This window comes from Eubalaena glacialis, chromosome 3, assembly GCF_028564815.1.
Source record: "Eubalaena glacialis isolate mEubGla1 chromosome 3, mEubGla1.1.hap2.+ XY, whole genome shotgun sequence".
NCBI lineage: Eukaryota > Metazoa > Chordata > Mammalia > Artiodactyla > Balaenidae > Eubalaena > Eubalaena glacialis.
Genome location: NC_083718.1, coordinates 63585145 through 63607957, shown reverse-complemented (window position 1 = coordinate 63607957; position 22813 = coordinate 63585145). Strand labels below are relative to the sequence as shown.

Genomic DNA, 22813 nt, shown 5'->3' with positions numbered 1-22813 from the left:
CACCAAAATAATTAATGAGAGGCTCAGTTTGTGAAAAAGACCTTGGAATAATCCAACTCTTAATGACATCTTTATCTTGAATAAGAAGGACAAATAATATAAAAGCTATAAATGGAGATGAAGTTATTTAAAAAAAGACTTTTCCATTTTATTTTGGAGATAAAAGGGAATGCAAATACAAAATGGGTTAGTTGTATCTTTAGCCCATTTAGTAACTTTTCATTATAGAATTAATAGTCCTTCATACTGAAGAATAAAAGACAAGCAAACCTGCCTTAAGTTTTCTGATTAGGTCACTTAGATTTTTAGCAGGCCTCAAAACTTGCCTTATTATTTAACTAAATTAGCTTCTCTGGGAAGCATATGAATAATGTAAAAATGAAAAATCCACACAAATACATAATTGTCAAGATGGGAATTGAGAATATTTACACAATGAATTTTTTTAAATAACTTAAATTAGAAACGACACATATTCCTTATAAAACACCAAACCAGAGCACATATTGCCAGTGATAGGAACAACTTTCATCTGTAGAAACACAAATGCACATGAATAACACAGAAATAAGAATTAAGTTGAACAGAGGCAGGTGCTGTTAGAACATATTTCTGTTCTGACCTGTAACATCTGTGGCCCCTGTGAAGCCCTGGTCCCACCAGGCCAAGCATCTGGCTAATCTGATACAGAAGTACTTGACCTATGAAACACCAGACTCACTTGCTAGCAAGTATACATCACCGTGTGCTGCTTGATTGCTCTTGATTACTTGGTTTTCAAAAGCAAGCTCACTTTCAAATCAGAAAACAGTCATCCTTATATTGGCTCTCGTAAATAATCCATGAAGTACACTTCACTTCTGAACAGTATTCTATTACTCTAGGAGGACAAGGTATAGTCAATTGGCTGCTTTGAAGCCATGAAATGCACACTCATAAATATGTGTCTACACTTTAAAAAATTAAATACATCCAGGCACAGCTGCTGTGCAGAGTTCTTGTGATAAGAAGCTCATTAGCAGTGCGTTATGAGGTGCTCACTTGAGTACTTGATTCTGGATCTTCCGGCTTTCTGTATTTCTTCAAAATATTGACTGCGCCATTAGACAGGAAAACCACAGCGATGAGTGCAAAATAACCAGCATAGATGAAGAACTAAAGAGGGGGAAAGAATAATTTATAGAATTATCAATTAGAAGGTAAGCTCTTTTATTACATATATGTGAACAGACTCTATAATTAAAGGTATATTCAGTTTCTCTATAAAACTTCAAAAAACGTTGTATGCTTAAACAATGTGCCAGGCACTGAGGATACAAAGAGGCAGCACAGCATGGTGATACTGAAGCCTGACTCTTGGGTGCAAATCCCAACTTCCCCCTTACTAGCTGTATGACCTGGATTGAGAGACTCAGTCTCTGAGCCTCAACTTCATTTGCAAAACATTTTGTAATTCATAATATTTCCTAATTGCAGAGTTGTTGGGAAAGGATGAGATTATGTATGCAAATGTTTATTAGCACAATGCTAATGCTGTTAATACTATTGTTTTTATTTTTGTTGCTGTTATAACTGAATCCTGGTCTCTACCCTCAAGCTGATGTGATTAACAGGCCAAATTCTGAATATCAAGACCTCTACTCTTGCCCAGAAGAGGGCAGTAAAAGGTCAACTATCAATATATTCCATTATAAGATTACTTTTTATAAGAATCTTCCCTAAGCCAAATTTTTTTTAAATTTTATTTATTTTTTGGCTGTGTTGGGTCTTCGTTGCTGCATGCGGGCTTTCTCTAGTTGCGGCAAGCGGGGGCTACTCTTCATTGCGGTGTGCGGGCTTCTCATTGCAGTGGCTTCTCTTGTTGCGGAGCATGGGATCTAGGCACACGGGCTTCAGTAGTTGTGGCACGCGGGCTCCGTAGTTGTGGCTCACGGGCTCTAGAGCACAGGCTCAGTAGTTGTGGCGCATGGGCTTAGTTGCTCTGCAGCACGTGGGATCTTCCTGGACCAGGAATTGAACCCGTGTCCCCTGCATTGGCAGGTGGATTCTTAACTACTGCGACACCAGGGAAGTCCCTCCAAGCCAATTTTTTAATGTAACTATGTTGTTTATCAACATCATCATCATTTTTCTTCTTAAAACAACTTACTAACTACCGATAAGCTAACCCTCTGAGCCAGGTCCTTTAAAATTCTGATTCATTTTCCTATAGGAAACTCGTTAATTAATCAGGGCAGTTACAAGTTTCAGCACAGCCCACAAAATTCTATTATTCCATACGTTTAAACCTACCACTTCTATAGCAAGATGACAAGCACTTAGTTACTCTTCTACCCTCCATCCCAAATGAAAGTACCTAACCCTTGAGAGGTCTTCTCAAGGTTTTTATTGCAGGTAGTAATTGGGAAACACTTAAGTAATTCTTACTTAAACGAAAGTAATAAGCTCCCATTCCTCTGCTCTATCCACCCCTTCCCCCATCCTTTTCTGAGGCAGCATGATGCAGTGGGAGATGCCTAAGCTTTGGAGTCAGATGCTGGTTTGAATCCTGATTCTGCCATACTATTATTGACTGTGACCTTAAACAACACAACATCTCTCAGACTCATTTTCTTGATGTCTAATCCTGATAACAATGCTGCAAAATTCTATATAAAGTACCTGGCACATAGAAAGCACTCAATGCACATTACCTATTTCTCTTTTAGATCCCCTCAGTAAAAACAGAGTTAATTACTGCTAACATGTTAGGTCTTTGTATTCTAAGAAAACTAATATGTAAGTAAGGAAGGAATAATGGAGATGGAATCATTTGGGCTGAGATGAGGTAGGGTAGGCACTTTTTTATTCACTTGCCCATTTTGCTGAAGTACAGAACAAGCCCTACCTACAACTCACAGTGCATGAAGGCATATACAACTATACAATTCCTGAGTGAATAAAATTATTCACACTGTCTCTGAGTGTTTGTGCAGGTGTTTTCTCAATAGGTCATATGTTAAGAATCATAATGCTATTCAGCAACAGGAAGTCATTACCTTGGTATTTGGGTGAGGGGTGTTTTAAATAAAGAAGGAGAAGACTTAGAGAGCTTTGAGGTGAAGCATGGCATCTCAAACATGAGATGCAGTATTCCAGGCACAGAATTAAAAATGGAGGGAAATAATGGATGAGGAAGCAGAAGGGCTTGGCCTGGAAGGAACCAATATTACCTCTCGGCTCCACCAGGCTGGTTAATTACACACAGAAATGTTCTAGGGCCTCATCAAAAAGATGATGGTCCCAGCATCCTCCTGGTAGAAAAGAACTAAGGATGGGGGATGACTGAAGAAAAGAGAGAACACTTTTACTTTTTATTTTGTATCTGTCTATATTGTTTGAATTTGTTTCCATGAAGCATGCTCCACTTCTGTTACCCTGATCAACTCATAACATGTTCAGTACCGAAACAGAGATCTTACCTGAGTGGTAATTTCCAAGCCAAGGCCACTGGCATCTACCACAATTAGAGTGAGCAGAGTCTGCAGTGCCAGAGCGATGAAGGTATTTACACCAAACACTAGGGCGTAGCGCTCCATGCTGAGGTTTGCAGCAATCTGAAAACTTAAAAAATAAATAAAAAGAATGCATAGACAAGAATTACTTCCAGGATAGTGTGAAGAGTAGCCCGTACTTTCTACTGTCAATTCCCTTCCCAACCAAGTGAAGAATATTTTGTTGCTAAATGATGTAAACCTCATGCAAACATCTGAAAACAGCAGGAACATTTAAACAAGGAAATAAAGAACCTTGCCTAAATGCTTCCTCAGGAGGAAAACTGGCAATGCACATATAATATAATGCTTCCTCCCATTTGCCTCTTTTAACCAGAAAATTTAATTTGTAAAGAAACCAAAAAGCTAATCCTGTCAGCTCTTCCTAATGGTTCTTTGAATCAAAATACATACGTTGCTATAGTGATGAGTAACATGTAGATGATTCTGAAGACAACGTAGGATGCGTAGCACACCCAAATGTTACCCACGGTGTCCATGATGTACACTGCAGCAGCAATCAGGAGAGAAAACAGAGACAATGTCAATTCTCCCCAAGTGGACCAGGATATTTTTATGTAACCAACTGCAAACACAGCAACAGCACCTACAAAACAAAAAGAGAAAATTTGTCATTCTGCTACACAGATACTATTTCAATGAATTAAAAATTCATCTTACATTACTACATTTTAAGATCTTTTAACTTTTAAACAGGGTAGCTCAAGATTATGGAGGGCCTTGAAAGTCCGGCAGAGAATTTTGGACTTGATGGAATAAACAGTATGGAGCCATGGAGAGATGATGAGAGACTGAACTAGGGCAGCTGGTAATGAGAAGGAAAAGGAGGATACAGAGCCAGGGATGCTGCTAAGGAAAAACTACTGAGGCGGACACAGAGGCGAGAATCAAAAAGAACCACTGCTTGTAGCTTGGCAACACGGCAGGATGGCTCATCTCTCTTCCCAACTGAGGGGCAGTTTATTATGTGGTAAAATGATGATGATTATGATAACGATAGCTAAAATGTATGGAGTGCTTTCTAAGTGCCAGTCACAGTTTTAAGTGTTTACAGAAATCATATAAAGTTTTCCAAAACCTTCTGAGGTGGGTCAACAAATCAGAAAGGGACAACAGAATAAAATGGCCAAAGACACAGGCTCTGAGTTCAAACCTCGACTTTACCACTTACCATCTATATCATCTTGGCCAAGTGATTAAGCTGTCTGTCCACAGCTTCCTTAACTGTAAACTGGGGATAATAATTACACCTATCTTAGGAATTCTGTGAGGACTGAGTGAACATACATAAAGTCTTTAGAGCAGCGCTTGGCACATATAAACAATATATTTGCTACTGTTGTTATAAAGTATTGTATAGGTTACTCCAAGTTTTTCAACAAGTGGCAGAAGAACCCAGTAAATCAGAGATCATGGAAACCTGGATAAGAAGACAATTTAGAGGACCATTATATTAGGTTTCCCAAAGCTTAAAAGAATTTAAGTTTGTTAGTCATAGTCTTCCACCTCATGTGCAATTCTAAATTGTCCTCCTAAATTATAAAATCAGAGCTCAAAATAAGTAATCCATTCTTTGGGGCTACTTCAGACTTGGGAGGGGAGAGAAAATCTGATTATGGTTGACTTCACTACCAGAGGAATCTCCCCCTCCCTAGCTGCCCTGCCACCCTGCACTGCTTACCCAGTAAGGTTGAAACGGCCTCCACGCCGCCGTTATAGATGGCAGCATGACGAGAAGGCATCACCTGCTCCCACAGGCCCTGTGCATAGTTCACGACTTGAAAATAGCCGCAGGTGGAGAGGGCCCACCACACGGACCAGCAGAGCAGAGGGCGAGAAGAGTAGCACACCAGGAAATCATTCCACAGGACCTTCAGCACGAGGAGACGGTCTGGCTTGGATTCCTACACAGAAAAAGGGAAGAAGCCAACTGTACAGAAAGCAATTGTATAGACTCAAATTTCTATTCAACAGACTTTTTTCTTGTTCCTTGTGAAAACCAATTGCTTATTTCATATATGTGTGTGTGTGTGTGTGTGTGTGTGTGTGTGTGCATGTATAAACTTCTTAGCAATTACATTTATCCCCTCTGGGGAAAAAAACACATTCTTATGTAATTTTTGCTTTGAATGCTCTATAAACATTAGTACATCCAGCAAATGATATGTTGTTTACAAAATGAAGGTAGAAAGATGGTCAGAGATTGCGTACTTTAGCCAAAGGGAGATGACATTCCATATCTCCCCATACAGTGGCAAGCAACATTAAGAATAAGCAATAATTTGGGCTTCCCTGGTGGCGCAGTGGTTAAGAATCCACGTGCCAATGCAGGGGACACGGGTTCGAGCCCTGTTCCGGGAAGATCCCACATGCCGCGGAGCAACTAAGCCCGTGCGCCACAACTACTTAGCCTGCACTCTAGAGCCCGTGAGCCACAACTAGTGAAGCCCACGCGCCTAGAGCCCATGCTCCGCAACAAGAGAAGCCACCGCAATGAGAAGCCCGTGCACCACAACGAAGAGTAGCTCCCGCTCACGGCAACTAGAGAAAGCCCACAAGCCCAACGCAACCAAAAAAAAAAAAAAAAAAAAAAGCGCAATAATTAGCAACCCTAGTAAATCACTGTTCAGGTAGAATCCATGAATGAGAACCTCTCAGATTCACTGAAAGAGAATGGTTAAGACAGAAATCTTAGAAAGAAATAAATCAAAATATTAGCAGCAGTTCTCTCTGACTGATGGGGTAATCAGTGATTTTAATTTTCTTCCTTACGATTTTTCTATTACCCAGTATTTATGGGAAATATTACTATTACAATGAAGTAATAAAGCCACTATGCACATAACTGAGTGAATCAAAACATTACTATGTACCATCGTCCCTGGACTATACCAAGAAGTCAATATGAGATTCCAGACATCCTGTGAAATAGCTATCAAAGTTTGCCATAATGCCGGAGCCTCGCTCAGAACATAGGAAATTTTACTTTTGCAGCTAACATGGGAAGGCAAAATGAGAGAATCCAAAGGGACCAAGAGGAAGCTAACTGTGAATTAGCATGTAAGAGCCAGGACGTGTGACAGGAGCCATGTTACAGATTATTAACACCAATGGCAGCAGCATGATTCAACCTGCTCGCTGCCTGGAACCCATATCTTGCACATGAGAACCTCCAGATGTAAAATGACTACTCCCACCTGCTGTCAGCCCTTTCTCCTTTATTTTTAAAAACTGAGGTATAATTGACCTTTAACTTTATATTAGTTTTAGGTGTATAACATAATGATTTTATATTTGTATATACTGTGAAATGATCACCACAATAAGCCTAGTCAATGTCTGTCACCATACAGTTATAATTTTTTTTCCTGTGATGAGAAGTTTTAAGATCTACTCTCTTAGCAACTTTCAAATATGCAATATGGTATTACTAATTATAGTCACCATGCTGTACATTACATCCCCAAGACTTATTTACAACTGGGAGTTGTACCTTTTGACTCCCCTTTACCCATTTTGCTACCCCCTATCCCCTTCCTCTGGCAACTACCAATCTGTTCTCTGTATCTATGAGCTTGGGGTTTTTTTGTTTTGTTTTTAGTTTCCACATATAAATGAGATCATGCGATATTTGTCTTTCTCTGTCTGATTTACTTCACTTAGTATAATGCCCTCCAAGTCCATCCACATTGTTGCAAATGGCAAGACTTCATTCGCTTTTTAATGGCTGAATAAATAGTGTTCCAGTGTGTATATAAATGTGTCTGTATACCACATTTTCTTTATCCATTCATCCACTGATGGACCCTTAGGTTGTTTCCATATCTTGGCTATTGTAAATAATGCTGCAGTGAACTGGTGGGTGCCTGCATCTTTTTGAGTTAGTGTTTCCATTTCCTTTGGATATATACCTAGAAGTAGAATTCTTGAATCATGTGGTAGTCTGATTTTTTTTTTAACTTATTTATTTAATTTATTTATTTTTGGCTGCGTCGGGTCTTCATTGCTGCGTGAGGGCTTTCCCTAGTTGCGGCGAGTGGGGGCTACTCTTCATTGCGGTGCGCAGGCTTCTCATTGCGGTGGCTTCTCTTGTTGCGGAGCATGGGCTCTAGGCGCACAGGCTTCATTAGTTGTGGCGTGTGGGCTCAGTTGCTCCGTGGCATGAGGGATCTTCCTGGACCAGGGATCAAACCCATGTCCCCTGTACTGGCAGGCAGATTCTTAACCACTGCACCACCAGGGAAGTCCCTGATTTTTAATTTTTTGAGGAACCTCCACACTGTTTTCCAGTGACTGCAACAATTTACATTCCCACCAATAGTGCACGAGGGTTCCCTTTTCTCCACATCCTCACCAACACTTATTTCTTGTCTTTTTGATAATAGTCATTCTAACAGGTGTGAGGTGATATCTCATTCTGGTTTTGAGTTGCATTCCCCTGATGATTAGTGATGTTGAGCATCTTTACATGTACCTGTTGGCTGTCTGAATGTCTTCTTGGGAAAAATGTCTATTCAGATCTTCTGCCCATTTTTAAATTGGATTCTTTTTTTGCTATTGAGTTGTATGAGTTCCTTTTATAATTTGGATATTAACCCCTTATCAGACATATGATTTGCAGATATTTTCTCCCATTCAGTAGGTTGCCTTTTCATTTTGTTGATGTTTTTCTTTGCTGTATAGAAGCTTTTTAGTTTGATGTTGTCCCACTTAATTATTTTTGCTTTTGGTATCAAATTAAAAAACACATTGCCAAGACAGATGTCAAGGCGCTTACCACGTATGTTTTCTTCTAAGGCGTTTTATGATTTCAGGTCTTACATTCAAGTCTTTAATCCATTTTACGTTAATTTCTGTACAGCCCCTTCTCCTTTAAATAGAACCTTTTAATAGGGATAGTTAGGTGTTTATAATACCAAGTTAAATGTTACTCTTTTCTTAGCTCAGCTATATGCAGAGGGAGATTTGTCTATCATCAAGCCAACAGCTAGGATGGAAACTTGAGAATAAGTTTGCTTCTTTTATTGTGCTGTTGAGGGACACAATCCTAATTCTTGCTATAAACAATGAACATTTTTTTCATGATGAAAGGAAGACTATCATTATTTTCTCAGATATTGATATTTCATTACCCAAAACATAGTAAAAACATATACAATGAGCCTTAACCAATGGGGACAAATATAGTACATCTGGTTTCAAGGAAAAGGAACCAAAATATGTATCATGGAAGAACTGGTGTTTGAGACAGGCTTTGGGAGATAGATAAGATTAGAATAGAGAAACAATTAAGAACATTCAAAGCAAAGGAAACAAGAACAATAGCACAGAAGCAGGCGCTTTCAAGGTGTACTTAAGAATCTGCAATGATAAAGTTCTCTTCCAACATAAAAGGCTTCTGGGACGCTCTGTCCTGCTCTGGCCTGCTGTGCACTTATCTTGTTCCAAGAATACTCATTCTTGCCTTTGCCTGGTATCTCGTAGAGCCCTAGTTCATAAACCCTAGTTCAGGGGCATTGGAAACCTTTTAAGAGTTGGCACAGAGACCTGCCTTTGGCTACTCTTTTTCAGGGGAGATAACACCTATCTGAGCTTCAAGGGCATTAAGCTGCAAAAGGGAGGGGGTACAGCCATATACGGCTATACACCCTCTCCCCTCCATCCCAACTCAGACATATCCGTTGGCAGGGGTCCAACTGGAGATATCCAGAGGGAAAGGCTGTGACCACAAATGAGAAAAAAATGGGGAGGGTCAAAAGACAGACATTGTCCTTCACACAAGTCTTTCTGATTCTGGCTTTTGGTGCTCAGGGCCAGCCTGGTGAGAAAGGCAGAATACTGCCTAACACAAACCTCCCACCAGTCATTTTCACCATTATGATTTCAATTCTTTGGATTCTGAAGGCTATTCTGACATGAAAAGAAAGAAAGATCAGTCTTGAATTAACACTGAGTAAAAAAACATAAAGTTATAAACCTACATGTAGATTATAATTTCATTTACTATAAAATCTGTACAAACAGTGATACTTAGAAAGGGCACTAAAATATTAATAGTGGTAATCTTTGCACCCAGCAATTCAGATTATTTTGACTTCTTTTTATGTAGTTTTCTGTATTGTTTACTTAAAAAATTAAGTATGAATCTTTTAAATAAAATCAGTAGAGCTTCAGTTCCCTCACCTGTAAAATGGAGACAGTGATACCTATATCAGAGAGTTTTAATAATAGCAGTTTTAATAAGAATGAGATAATGAATATAAGACTTTTGGCACAGTGTCTGGTACCCAGGTCAAAATAAATGGGAGCTGAGATGATGAATCAGCAGCATACTTGTCTACACTCAGACGAGAAAAATTTCTGAATCTTAGGCTTTTTACAGTAAAATGGAAATTAATGCTTACTTCAACAGGTTATTGCAAGAACTAGATAAGTATTATTCAGTATGTAGCAAGTGCTCAATAAATGTTGGTTTCCCTTATATTCTATTTACCATGACTCATTAACATAATCAACAAATAGTTCCTGAGTGCCCATACAATGTGTCTGGCAATGTTCTAGACACGGGTGATACAGCAGGAAAGTCCTTGCCCTTATGAAATTTACACTGGAGTAAGAGAGACAGATGATAAACACACACATACAAGAGAGCTTATAGTAGGAATAATACTATGAAGAAAGTAAAAAGGGTAATGGGCTAGCAAGTGACTTTGGAATGGAGTAATGATTGCTAAGAGTGTTAAATGGCTTTCTGAAAGCTGATGCCCGAGCTGTGACCTGAGTGACATAAAGGAACCAGCCATGAAGATCAGAATGAAGGGCAGTCCTGACTGACACAATCTCCTGATTTGAAGTTCTGAGGCGGGAACAAGCTTGATGTGTTTCAGCCCAATTAAGAGATAAGGTCAGAGAGGTTGGCAAGGAGCCGAATTGTATGGGGTTTTATAGGCCATGATGAGAATTTTGCATTTTCTTCTACATACAATAGGAAAATGTAGGGGGAGGGGATAATTAGGGTTTAATGCCTGGACTATGAAGATTTAAGTCAAGGGCTGATGATTGCAATTAAATTACTTCTATGTATCCCTACATATATGGGGGACTGGACAGGAAAGGAGAAGTTGTTCATGGTATGCCTGGGAAACAGAAGAAAAAAGACAGAGTACCTTCACATCAATCAGCTCACAAAACTCAGGATTCTAGAGTCAAGTAAAGCTTAGTGATCATCTGATTTAACACTCTCTACATTTAGGGGTAGCCTAACTCAGTTAAAGAAAAAGAATTTGTGGGACTTCCCTGGTGGTCCAGCAGTTAGGACTCCGCACTTCCACTGCAGCGGGCGCAGGTTCCCTCCCTGGTCGGGGGAACTAAGATACCGCATGCCATGCAGTGTGACCAAAAAGTAAAAAAAAAAAAAAAAAAAAAGAAAGAAAAAGAGAAAAAAAAAGAAAAAGAATTTGTGATGGAATTAGTACCAGACTCTCATAACTCTTTTCATAAGGCCCAGAATACCTTCAACAAATTCAAAGGGAAAATGAGAAATTATTTACAGCCCCACAAATAAAGATCTACAGTGAAGGTACAAAGCTGTTCTTGATTATTCATATCTAATGATAAAGATAATAATAGAAATTACCATGTATTGATTACCTACTTATGTATACTAATTTGAAAGCTCTACATGGCTTTATTTAATACTTGAAATAGCCCTATGAGGTAGGTATATGAATGAGGGAACTAAAAGTCACAAAGAATTAAGAAACTGGCCCAAGATCACCCTGCTGGTAAGTACTAGTACTGGGGACTGCCTTCCTTCTTCAAAATCCGCTATACTCTGCTGCTATAAATGATATTGAGTACAAGGTAAAAACATTTATTTTGCTGCTGTCAGTGTTTTATGGAACTCAAACACACACACACACACACACACACACACACAGAATGCTTCCTAATAGTAAAAGGTGTCAGTCTACAAATAAAAGTATAGTTATATTAACAGATATTTATTAAGCATTAATCTCATGTCAAGCCCTGTGCTAAAGAGTTGGTTTAATTTACATCATTTCTAATGGGTAAGCAACTTAAAAAAAATCATGTCCAACTATATGCCAAGCACAAAATGAGTCCAGTTGCCTGTTTGGGCAAGAAAATCACTGGCTTTGGCAGCTCCTCCTCCTGCAATGTCAGCACCCTCTGCCCCAAAGCAGGAGACTCATTCTGAAAATCAACTTACAAATACTCTAAGGTAACTTGTGGACTGGGCTATCACTTTGACTTCTACCTCATTTTCCTTCTTTTTAAGTCAAGATAAAACCACCCACTGACCTAGAACTCTTCTTTACCGTAATTACCACGATTATCATTTATGGTTCATTGATGGGCTTTGTCAACTTAAGATGGCACTGTGATCTCCAATATCCACATTCTAATTTTCCTTCAAGCTTGTCAAAGAAAAACAAGCAGTATTTTAGGGCTGTACAGCTGCCAAGCAGCACTGTTTGCCTGTCATGGTGTCGGCAGCTGAGCCCAGGAGATCACGAAACTGACTTGAATCCTAATTTTACCTCACCATGGCCAACATGATGGTTCTGACCATGTTGTTATCCCAGTGAAGGACTTCATGGAACAAGGTATAGATTGAAGTGGATCTCATATCTGCTCTAAAATTATGTTTAGGAGTACATGTGTGTAATTTTGCACGACTCACTAATGTTGGATCTGAATCCTTATCTCTAAAATGAAAGGGTGATGTGATCTAAAGTCCCTTTAACATGCTCTGATTGTTCTATGATTTGTGGTTAGAATCACTTCTAACTCTAAAAGTTTATCATTCTTCAGCATATCAAGTACTGACATTTTGCATATCTATAAATAACAAATATCAAGGTGGTCTAGGACAGAGTTTTTTAAATTTTAGATTTCAACTCATTAGTTGGTAATAAAATCAATTTAGTGGGCAGTGATCACATTATAAAAAATAAACGAAATGTGTCAGAATAAACCATTGTGTTGTAAAACTTTTGTTTCATGGATGACTTTGAGGGGTTCAAGACTTCAGTGGAGGAAATAACTGCAGATGTGGTGGAAATAGCAAGAAAACTAGAATTAGAAGTGAAACCTCAAGTTGTGACTGAATTGCTGCAATTTTATGATAAAACTTGAATGGATAAGCAGCTGCTTCCAATGGATGAGCAAAGAAAGTGGTTTCTTGAGATGGAATCTACTCCTGGTAAAGATGCCGTGAAGACTGTTGAAATGACAACCAAGGATTTAGCGCATTACATAAACTTAGCTCATAAAGCAGGGTTTAAGAGGATTGACTCCAATTTTCAAAGAAATTTTCCTATGGGTAAAATGCTATCAAACAGCAGTGATGCTGCAGAGAAATCATTCCTGAAGGAAGAGTCAATCGATGTGGCAAACTTCACTGTTGTCTTATTTTAAGACATTGCCACAGCACCCCCACCTTCAGCAACCACCACCCTGATCAGTCAGCAGCCAACAAGATCGTGGCAAGACCCTCCACCAGCAAAAAGATTACAACTCGCTGAAGGCCCAGATGATGGTTGGCATTTTTTGGCAATTATGTATTTTTAAATTTAGGTATGTATATTATTTTATACATAATGCTATTGCACACTTAATAGACTACAGTATAGTGCAAACATAACTTTTATATGCACCGTGAAACAAAAAAAATTGTGTGACTTGCTTTATTACAATATTTGCTTTACCTCAGCGGTCTGGAACTAAACCCGCAATATCCTTGAGGTATGCCCGTATCACACATAGTTTTGAGCACAGATGAGGAAGATAACTTCCTATCCTTACATACTTTGGACTTCAATTCAGAAAGTGGAAGTAGATATTCATCATTTACTGGAATCATTTCACCTATTCATTTAGAAAATTTTTTCTAGAGCTTCCTTTACATACCAAGTTTTGAGGATAGAAAGATGAAGAAGAGACAGACATTGCTGTGGCTTCTAAGGCATCTCCAACATGAGCAATATAATGTTGTGCCAGTCCTGGAGGTCATTTACTCCAGAGGAAAATACATTTGTCATCCCTAATATAAATCAACGTTATATTGAATGAATGAATGAATGAACCAATGAAGCAACTCAAGATAAAACCAGAATCCAAATGAATTGAGGGACTTTCCTGTCTGTTTTTTCACCATTGGTCTAGCCCCAGAGTAGCAACCAACAGGCATTTAAGGTTGTGCTTACCTGTTCTTCCATGGGAGGCTCCTCTGTATTTAGAGGGACTTTTGATTCAACGTCTTCCCACTGCGGAAGGTGGTTAGAAGCTGAGGTATCAGTAGCAATGCCACCACTGCGTACCTTGATGCCATTTGCTCCCCGGCAGGAGGGAGGAACGTGGTGAAAGAAAAGACTCTTCTGTGGCATAGGCAGAAACCAGGCCACAGCGAAAGCCACAGAAACACAGGTAAGAGAGATGACATTCAGGCTGAATAGGGACCAGCCTGCCACTGAGACGAGGATCTGCCCTAGGAGAGAGCCCACTGTGAAGCCCACCAAGGTGGCACTTCGACAGTAACTCGTGACTTTCTGGTACATGCTCAGGTCTACCACACTGTAGATGTAGGAGTAATAGGCAATTTCAGTGGCGGTGGCGATGCCATAGAAGAATTCCAAGAACTGAATGGCCAGCAGTCCCTGGGCATAGAGCAGCATGAACCACGTAACAATAAGGCTGAGTCCCTGCAGCAGAACAACAGGTTTATAACGGAGGAAGTCTGTGGCAAGGAACACAGGAAACAACAGCACCAGGTAAGAGTAAGTCCATACTGGATATATTTCATTGATGACCTGGTAGAAAAAAGATAAAATCCCGTTAGTGATCTCAAAGGACCTGGAACATTCGTAACAATTTATTCTTATAAAACAATCTACCAGTACCTCAAAGATCTCATTTTTATCAACCAAAGAAATCTTGACAACAATTCTGATAATTGTTTGGAATATACTTCTCCATTTCCACCCCATCGTCTTTTTCCTAATAAAATCTTCTCTATTCATCAAAGCCTAGTTCAACGCCTTCCTCATCCTGGAAGACTTTGCTGCAGCTGATAGTGTTTGTATCCCAACACCCAAAAAGCTCTCCTGATACTGCTTTGTATGTGTCAGTCACCTCAATTACCTCATTGCACTGCTTCTTAACCATGGCTACACATCTCCCAAGGAGCTTTAAGAAATGTGGATGCCTTGCCACAGGCATTTTTTAGAAACCTCCCAGGAGATTTTATTATGAGCCAGAGTTTAGAACCATTGCTTTATAGGTTCTTTCAGGGTGGACTTGACTTTCATTTGCACAACGTAATAGCTCACATACTGTTTGGAAGATACTTGGCTCAATAAATGCTTTGGAAACAAATAAATGTTTTGTAATCACTGTCAGTTTTTACTTCTAGCCACAGAACAGGGAGCCATGATCCTACTGTTTGATTAGGTTTCTCTGATTTTAAGTTTCATTTCTTTGGGGTAACATGAATAGATAAAGAAGGTAAATCTGTCCTACAGTCTTAACAGAGTAACTATCTGTGGATGGTAGCATTATAAGCACCTCTGATGTCCTTCTTTTTGTATGTCTATAATATGCACAAAAATGGAAGGTTTTGTGGTTTTCTTCCATTAATTTTTCATTGGAAGATAGTAGAAATAATATTTAAACCACAAAGACCCCAGCTGGAATTTCTGTTCCATCATTTGCTGTATGATTTTAAGCAAGTTTTTTTTTAGTTCCTTTTAGCCTTAATCTCCATTATCAGTAAAAGAGAAGTAAAGCCTATGCCACAGGGTTGTTTCTTGCAAGGACTAAATGAGAGAGTACATGTAAATCACTTACTCTATTTTTTCATAGGTTTAAAGACTTAAGGACTGAAGCTGAAACACAGACCACTTGGGACAATACAAATTAAATTAATTGAACTGTCGTCCCCATTCTTCGAATAACAATCATTGTAGGAGACTTTTCCCTCTTCTTACACCTACCCCATAGCCTAGCAAGTTCCTGGGGGTTTAAGTAAGTCAGTTTTATAAGTGATCATTTCAAAGTTTGGTTCAGTGGCCCCAGTTTTTAAGTGCATTCTGAAAGGTAGTCTTGCTAACAGGCTAAATACTTTGTGATGGAGCAATCTAATCCTCGGGTTTGACTTACTTTTTAACTCTCGTGTATACCTCAGTTCACCCAACTAATTGTTTTAAGGTTTTAGAGGAACAATAAAGTAAAAATTTTATTTTTAGTAAATTATTATAAAATATTTTTCAATGCAGAGAACAACTATAAAAGGAAAACATAATCTGAAATACATTCCAGACTTGATTTCTGACTGGCTGAATATCAAAAGTGATTTGTCTAATAGCCTCGCCTTCATGAATTCCCGTCTAATTTGTGTTTGCAAATCATCTAGCAACCTCCATTTACCAGGAAACTTTCTTGTGCCTGAATGTGTGCGTGAAAGAATAATCGAGAACTGTAGAAATGATTCTTATTCACAAGTGTGGAAGTTTTATCAAATGAGGAACAAAGTGCACTCGGCTGACATAACACAGGGTCAGAGACTTCTCAGTAGAAAACCAAAGGGGATAAGGGCAACCTTGAGATGAAAGCCATGAAGAGTGAAGGCTTCCCTACAGACTTTTCACAGGTGTGCTCCGTTAGCAACTCCCCACTCCTTTTTTGCCTATAGTTTTATTCATTCTCCTACAGTTTTCTTAAGTGTGAAACTGCCTCCTCTGTTTGACTCTGCATATTTCTTCACCTTCACATTTTCCCCAACATAATACTACAAAGCTGTTAGCCACCACACCTTCCCTTTAAAAATACCTTCCTTCCGTACCCCGTCTTCTTTGTTCTCCACCACACGCCTTGGGACATTCATTGATTCTTCACTCCAGTAATACTGTCTGCACTTATATGTTATATACCCTTCAATACTAGTTGTCCCCAAACGATTAACTGCGAAGTTTTCGTTACATAAACCTCATCCTTTTAATTATCAATTTAAAGTGTTTATGCTTATGAGTCTAATTCCACTCCTAATACAAAAACCACAGTTTACATAATGAAGATAAGGAAAAGCAATGCCAAGTAGAAACAAAAATAAAGGCAAGCAGGGGAAAAAGACCAGATATGTTCTCTTTAACTTATTCTCAATAAGAAATCTGAATTTACTCCTAGGAGAGACATCAACCCAAGAGGACTGTCCCTCCCACAGCATTATCAGCATTATAATAGTACATCTCTACTGACACCACACACTATGCTAATCACCTCACCTATATGACCTCATTTAATCCAAACAACGCTAAGTGGTAGACACTTTTATCATCTCTATCTTACAACCAAGGAAACTAGGCCTTACGTGAATCGCCCAAAGTTATCCCAGCTAGTCACCGGCACAGGGAGCATCTGCACCTAGATATTCTGAATCCACCACACTAAAATGCCCCATTTCTTCAATCAGAAAACTACTGTTGATCATCTACTATGTTCCAGACTTACTTCTAACGCCATTAAACAGCTTTTTCAACCTGCGTAGGGGTGCTTTTATGGGGCTTTCATGAAGAGAGAAGACCACACAATATGCAGAGCTTAGCCACTGTGTCTCCAAAAGTCTCCAGAAGATCCCTTCTCTCTCAATGCCTCCAAGGAGAAGCTGTCACACCAGGAAATGCTTCTTTGATGGATACTTTGAATCCTGAAGGGAAACTTCCCACATGCAAAAATGTACAGATTACAGACTCTTATTGGCCACGCCTGGACGATACCTTCTTATCTCAGGTAAAATCTGCCGTGTGAGCAAAGGGAACTGATTTCATTCTAAGGTGCCTTTCACAGTTCTTTGGATCAGAGCTTGTTTGTGCTTTCTTCTGAGACACAAAAAGTCAAGGGAAAACAGCTGTTCAGTTTTAAGCTCTAATTCAGATTTACACTTTATTTTAGAATCACATTTCAATTAGATAACTAGTTAGTAAGCACTTATTTGCACAACACTGTTTTCAAACTGTATGGAGATTACAAAAACAAAACAAGAATAAAATGAAGCCTCAGTTCTCCAGGAGTTGTGAACCTAGTGAAGAGCACATACACATAAATTATTGACAAGGGAGTTAGGAAATATGGGGGGTTGCTCCTTTGAGATGGACCTTGAAGGATGAGGAAGTTAGAGGCTAGGAGAAAGATATCAAGTATGGGAAGATTAGTCCCAGCAGGGATCACATCTTCGACTATAAGCCAGTAGAAGAGAGACTGGATACGCTGGATTTATGACTATAAGATTAACGTGGATGGAGCTTGGGCATGTAGAAGGCAAGGGGAAGAAGGATGTAGTGGGAGATAAGGGCGTTAAGGAGGTCAGAACCAAATTCTGTAAGGCTCTGAATATTAGGCAGAATAGTTTTAAATTTAATGTCTTAAAAATATCAAAGAAAGGTAGTGAATGTCAAATCCCATGCTGAAAAAGATGAAAGGATAAAAAATTTTTGGTGATAAAGAGCTCTATTTTATTAAAAGTTTGGTTTTCAACTACTGAAATACAGACACATTTCAACCTGTTTAAAATTTATAAAGTGATACAGGTTAATGGTTTTCCTGAAATCTAAGAAAAAAAATCCTTTGAGAGTGGAAAGAGGAAATTCTGACCTTTTTTTTCCTCCTTTTGTCTTTGGCCTTGGTTAACAACAGCTCTATCTAAGATGACTGCTCTTGGACCTTCTAAAGTCTCCTGAGGGAAATACAAAATTCAACACAAATAGGCTGACCATGATTTGGCATTTGCTTTGCCTAAAAATCATGTAATATTAAATAAATAAATAACTGTACATTGGTGAAAACAAGCAGTCAGAAAGGAGAACAAGTTGTCCTATTTATTTCAGTTATTAGAGATTAAAAAAAATCTAGGGTTCCAGAGAGGGTGGACAGAGCCATACTGCGCACGACCATCAGAATCGGCCATGATTCTGAGGTCCTCAGAGACAAACGACATCCCTTTCCAGACTTCTGGATTTCTCTTCAAACCCTGCCCTCTTCCTCATCTAATCTGCAGTAACAGAAGTGTGCTATGTTTTTGTTACGCATTCAGCAAATGTTTCCTGGGCCTGGCACCTCTGCTTTATTGCTATATGCCCCGAACATATTTCACTCACCTAGGTAACTTTCTGATAAGACAGGACACATGATGGCACATCACACAGCAATTCTGCCCAGGGCACTTGTACAAAACAGTTCGGCTTTCAAATATCAACAATGGGAGCATGTTTCTCTCCCCGTGTGCTTCTCTTTCAGGCAAGGTGCACAAACTGTGCAGATCACGTGGCAGTTCACATGAAACTTTAATTGTTAGCAGCTCACACACAGTATCATTTCTGCTTCAGTGGCTACACTTCAGATTTGGTGGTTGCTGTGGGTCTCCAGCATCATTCTCTCTTGTATCTACTGAAGTAATTTTCTTCTTGGAGAATCATTCTGTTCACAAGAGTTGGCCCTTTCCACTTTATTACTGTTTTTAGACAATACTATAATTCAAATAGGTAATGAGTAACTCTTACAGTTCCTTGTGGAGTGGTCCATAAGACTGAGAAATAGATCTGAAGTTGGGTAAAAGCCAGTGCCACTTGCTAGGGGTGAGATAATGTGGGAAACTCAAATGAAATCCTCAACCAAGAGTTCAACCCCTTCCCTGTTAAGTGACCTTGAAAATGGAGGAGCCATGCAACAACAAACCGGACTATGAGTAATTACATCCTGCTCTGACCTGTTATGCAGGGATACTCAAAACAGGTGACTGCTAATCACAGGGGAGAGAGTAAGGTTTAAGTGGGAGGAGTACTTCACAGCAGCTGGGGCAGGAAGGCAGGGTGGGAGGAGAAGTAGACATAAGAAAAAAGGAACAGGGCTTCCCTGGTGGCGCAGTGGTTGAGAATCTGCCTGCTAATGCAGGGGACACGGGTTCGAGCCCTGGTCTGGGAAGATCCCACATGCCGCGGAGCAACTAGGCCCGTGAGCCACAACTACTGAGCCTGCGCGTCTGGAGCCTGTGCTCCGCAACAGGAGAGGCCGCGATAGTGAGAGGCCAGCGCACCGCGATGAAGAGTGGCCCCCGCTCGCCGCAACTAGAGAAAGCCCTCGCACAGAAACGAAGACCCAACACAGCCAAAAATAAATTAATTAATTTAAAAAAAAAAAAACGCAAATGAGTTTTTAAAAAAAACAAAAAAAAAAACAAGGAACAGCTAACAACTGCCCACTCAGCTTTCACCCTTTTGTTCCAGAAAGGAATACCAGACCTCAGCTTTCTTGCTCTGTAGTGTTCAAGGAAGAGGATGCTGAATCTGCTTTATTTGGGTGTTGTGGTAGCAGCTTGAGTTTAAGTCCTTTTTCAGTTACTATAATGTCTTTCTTTTTCAAAAAACTGGTGTTGAGATTGACCATACGCTTTAAAGAGTTAAACACATTTTGAAAGTACACAATGCACTTCAAGTATTTTCCTTATATATCCTCCTGGGGAAGTCAATCAGCAAAAAGTTCTTGATCATGGACTATGTACTCTCAACTACTCTGAACATCGCAGCAGAACAGAAAGGAGCAAAACTAACATCCGTGAAGCAACAATTCACAACGCAAGAAAAACTACAATTAAATGCCAACTGTGTGATACCATACCATCTAAATATCTGCTTTTATCCCAGGAGGTGGGGTTGGGGGAGTGTGTGGGAAGCGTATTCTTGGACACAGTCTCGCCCAATCAAAAATCAAGACAAGATGATGGGTTTTTGTTGTCTTGTACAGTCCTTATTTGAGCACATCCATCTGTCAAGGGTAAACAATGCAAAGTAGGGGAAGGAAGAGGGTGCAGCAGGTAGAGGGAAGATCCTTTCAGAAAGCAGGAGTTACTCAGCATCTGGTTCCTTACTTTCTGGCAGCAAATATTTATTTAAACCCTTACCATGTCCAAAGTACAACCTGCTGTTTTCCCTTTTTTTCTCCAAATATTCTCCTCCCCCCCGCCCCCGTCCCCGCCCCCAAGCAGGAACTGCTGGATCAGTCGGAGCAGAGTGGGGCTAAGTTCCATTACAGCATCATCAGAACATCGCCTGAAGCACACGTGCACTGGGGCTCCCGAACTGCGTTTCGAGCCCTTCACCTAAGACACGGCCTATCAATCCAACGGAGGACAGAAAAACAGCGTGAATTAAGGCAGCGCCTAGCACGGAGCCGCCTTCCAACTGGGAAAAGTCAGCAATCTCTGCTCAGAATGGCTCCCGCGTTTCGAGCGCCTTTCTCACTCCTTTCCTCAACTACTCCCCTCCGCCCGCTCTCACCTTTTCCCGCACATCTCGGCGCCCGCGCCCCGCGCCGGCCGAGCCACCTCCCGCCCGCCCCCCGCGCCTACCTCCGTCTCCGTCAGGTTCTTGTCGGGCCCCAGCAGGTAGGGGGTCAGGAAGGGCTCGGACGGCCTGAGGCTGGCGAAGAAGCCGTAGGCGCAGAGCAGCGCGGTGGGCACGAACCAGCACTCGCGCGGGACCCGAGCCGTGCGCAGGAGCATTGTGGCCGCCGCCGCCCGCCGTGTCACCGGGCCAGGCACATCCATCCGGGGCGCGAGGGGCGGGGACCCGGCCCGGCCCTTTCCTTCTCCTTTTCCTCCTCGGCCAACCGGAGTGAGGTTGAATCGCTGCCCCAGCGCGGGCACCTGCAATCGCGAGTGGCGCCTCCTCCCGGCAGGGCCAAGCAGTTCTGAGACAGCCGCCTCTGATCGCAATGACTCTCAGCCTTTCCCGATTGCGGGAGAGTCACGTGTCGCCACCCGCCCGCTGAGCGGTAGAAAACCAGACACGCCCTAAGGCCCACCCTCCGCCACCTCCTCCCTGCTGAGAGCCAATCACAGAGGACGCCGGGCATTGGCTTCTCTCCCATTGGTCGGTGGCTCACAAGATGCGAACCCGCGGCGGCGGTGGCGGCGGCACGTTAGAGCGCTGACGTCCGCTGGCTCGGGCTCAGAGGACTTGTAGGACTCAGGTCAGAATGCCGCTTTTCTGGCGTGCGCTGCTCAGGGGGAGAGCTGTCCGCCCACGCTGGAGGTCGGCTAAGTCATCTCGTGCTGCAGCTCACCTGTCGGGAATGCTCCGCGTGGGCCTTATCCCCACCAAGAGAAACGCTGTTACACACAGTCATTTTCTGATTCTTAACCACGGTCCGTTCAGATTTTCCTTCGCAAGTGGCCAGCGCCGGGCAAAGATTTAACCTTGGGACGGGGGAATGCTCTACCTTTCTTCCAGCAGCTTTCAGGTTTTAAATTGTATTCATCTGCAGTAAAAAGACATTAGAAGCCCGGGTTCTAAGCGCTCCGAGGCGTTTACCAAGAGCCGGAGCAGGAAAAAGTGGATAAAATGCTGTGAAAAGAATGAACGAGCTGGTTCTTAACAGAAGGATCGTAATGGAGTCCTAATGAAAGGGTTTAAGCTTTATGTCGTTACTTTTTGTAAGCGGGATACAAAGAAAGCAAACAACATAACTGTAGATATAGGCTGTGTTTAAAACGTAAGGGGGAAATCCCGAGTCATTAAAGCAATCACGAAATATCATGGATCTCTTTATTAAAAAAACCAAAACAGAGGTCTTGGCATAGTTTTCAAGGGCAAAGCATGACAAGAATCCGCAGTGCTTTCTTTAATTTTTGTCTATAAACCTCTTTCTCCCTGACTCAGCCTGACTGTATCCCAATCCTTCCACTGCAGACCAGCTGCACCATTTAAAGCAATTTCCCCTGTGCAGTATTTGCAGACTAACAGATCCTACCAGAAGCTCACAGAAAACATTTTTGAACTCTATTTTGCTTTAATGTATGTTACGACCTATCTAGCTCAATTTTCTTCCTGGGTCAGCAAATGACACTTGTTGCAAAAAGGATACTTTTTGCAATCAGCCACACAACTCTACCAGATGGAACGACATACTAGTAAAGGGAAAGGAGATTTGTTTCTAAGACTGCACAAGCGAATGAACCAAAATATGTGAGTTGATTGATCGCTGAAGAAATGCAGTTGTTGGTATTTACATCTATCAGTGGGTCTCAAAGTGAGGTCCAGGAAGCCCAAGGGAACCTTGGGATCTTTTCAGAATTCCACGTGGTCAAACTACTTTCATAATACTACTAAGACTTTTATTTCCTTTTGCACTCTAGAGACTACATGATATGTGATGACATTGTCACTCTAAAGACCAAGAGAATGTGT

The 22813-nt window shown here is 40.9% G+C and overlaps 1 protein-coding gene across 1 annotated transcript; it reads right to left on the bottom strand.

The window, feature by feature from the left end:
• Positions 1 to 260: 260 nt before the first annotated feature.
• On the bottom strand, positions 261 to 21337 carry SLC19A2 (solute carrier family 19 member 2). Its single transcript, XM_061185742.1, has 6 exons — positions 20974 to 21337; positions 13787 to 14389; positions 5236 to 5458; positions 3948 to 4140; positions 3462 to 3603; positions 261 to 1155 (listed from the first exon to the last, which is right to left on the bottom strand). The coding sequence occupies exons 1-6, from the start codon at positions 21169 to 21171 to the stop codon at positions 1027 to 1029; spliced, it is 1488 nt and encodes a 495-aa protein (XP_061041725.1). The 5' UTR covers positions 21172 to 21337; the 3' UTR covers positions 261 to 1026.
• Positions 21338 to 22813: the final 1476 nt, after the last annotated feature.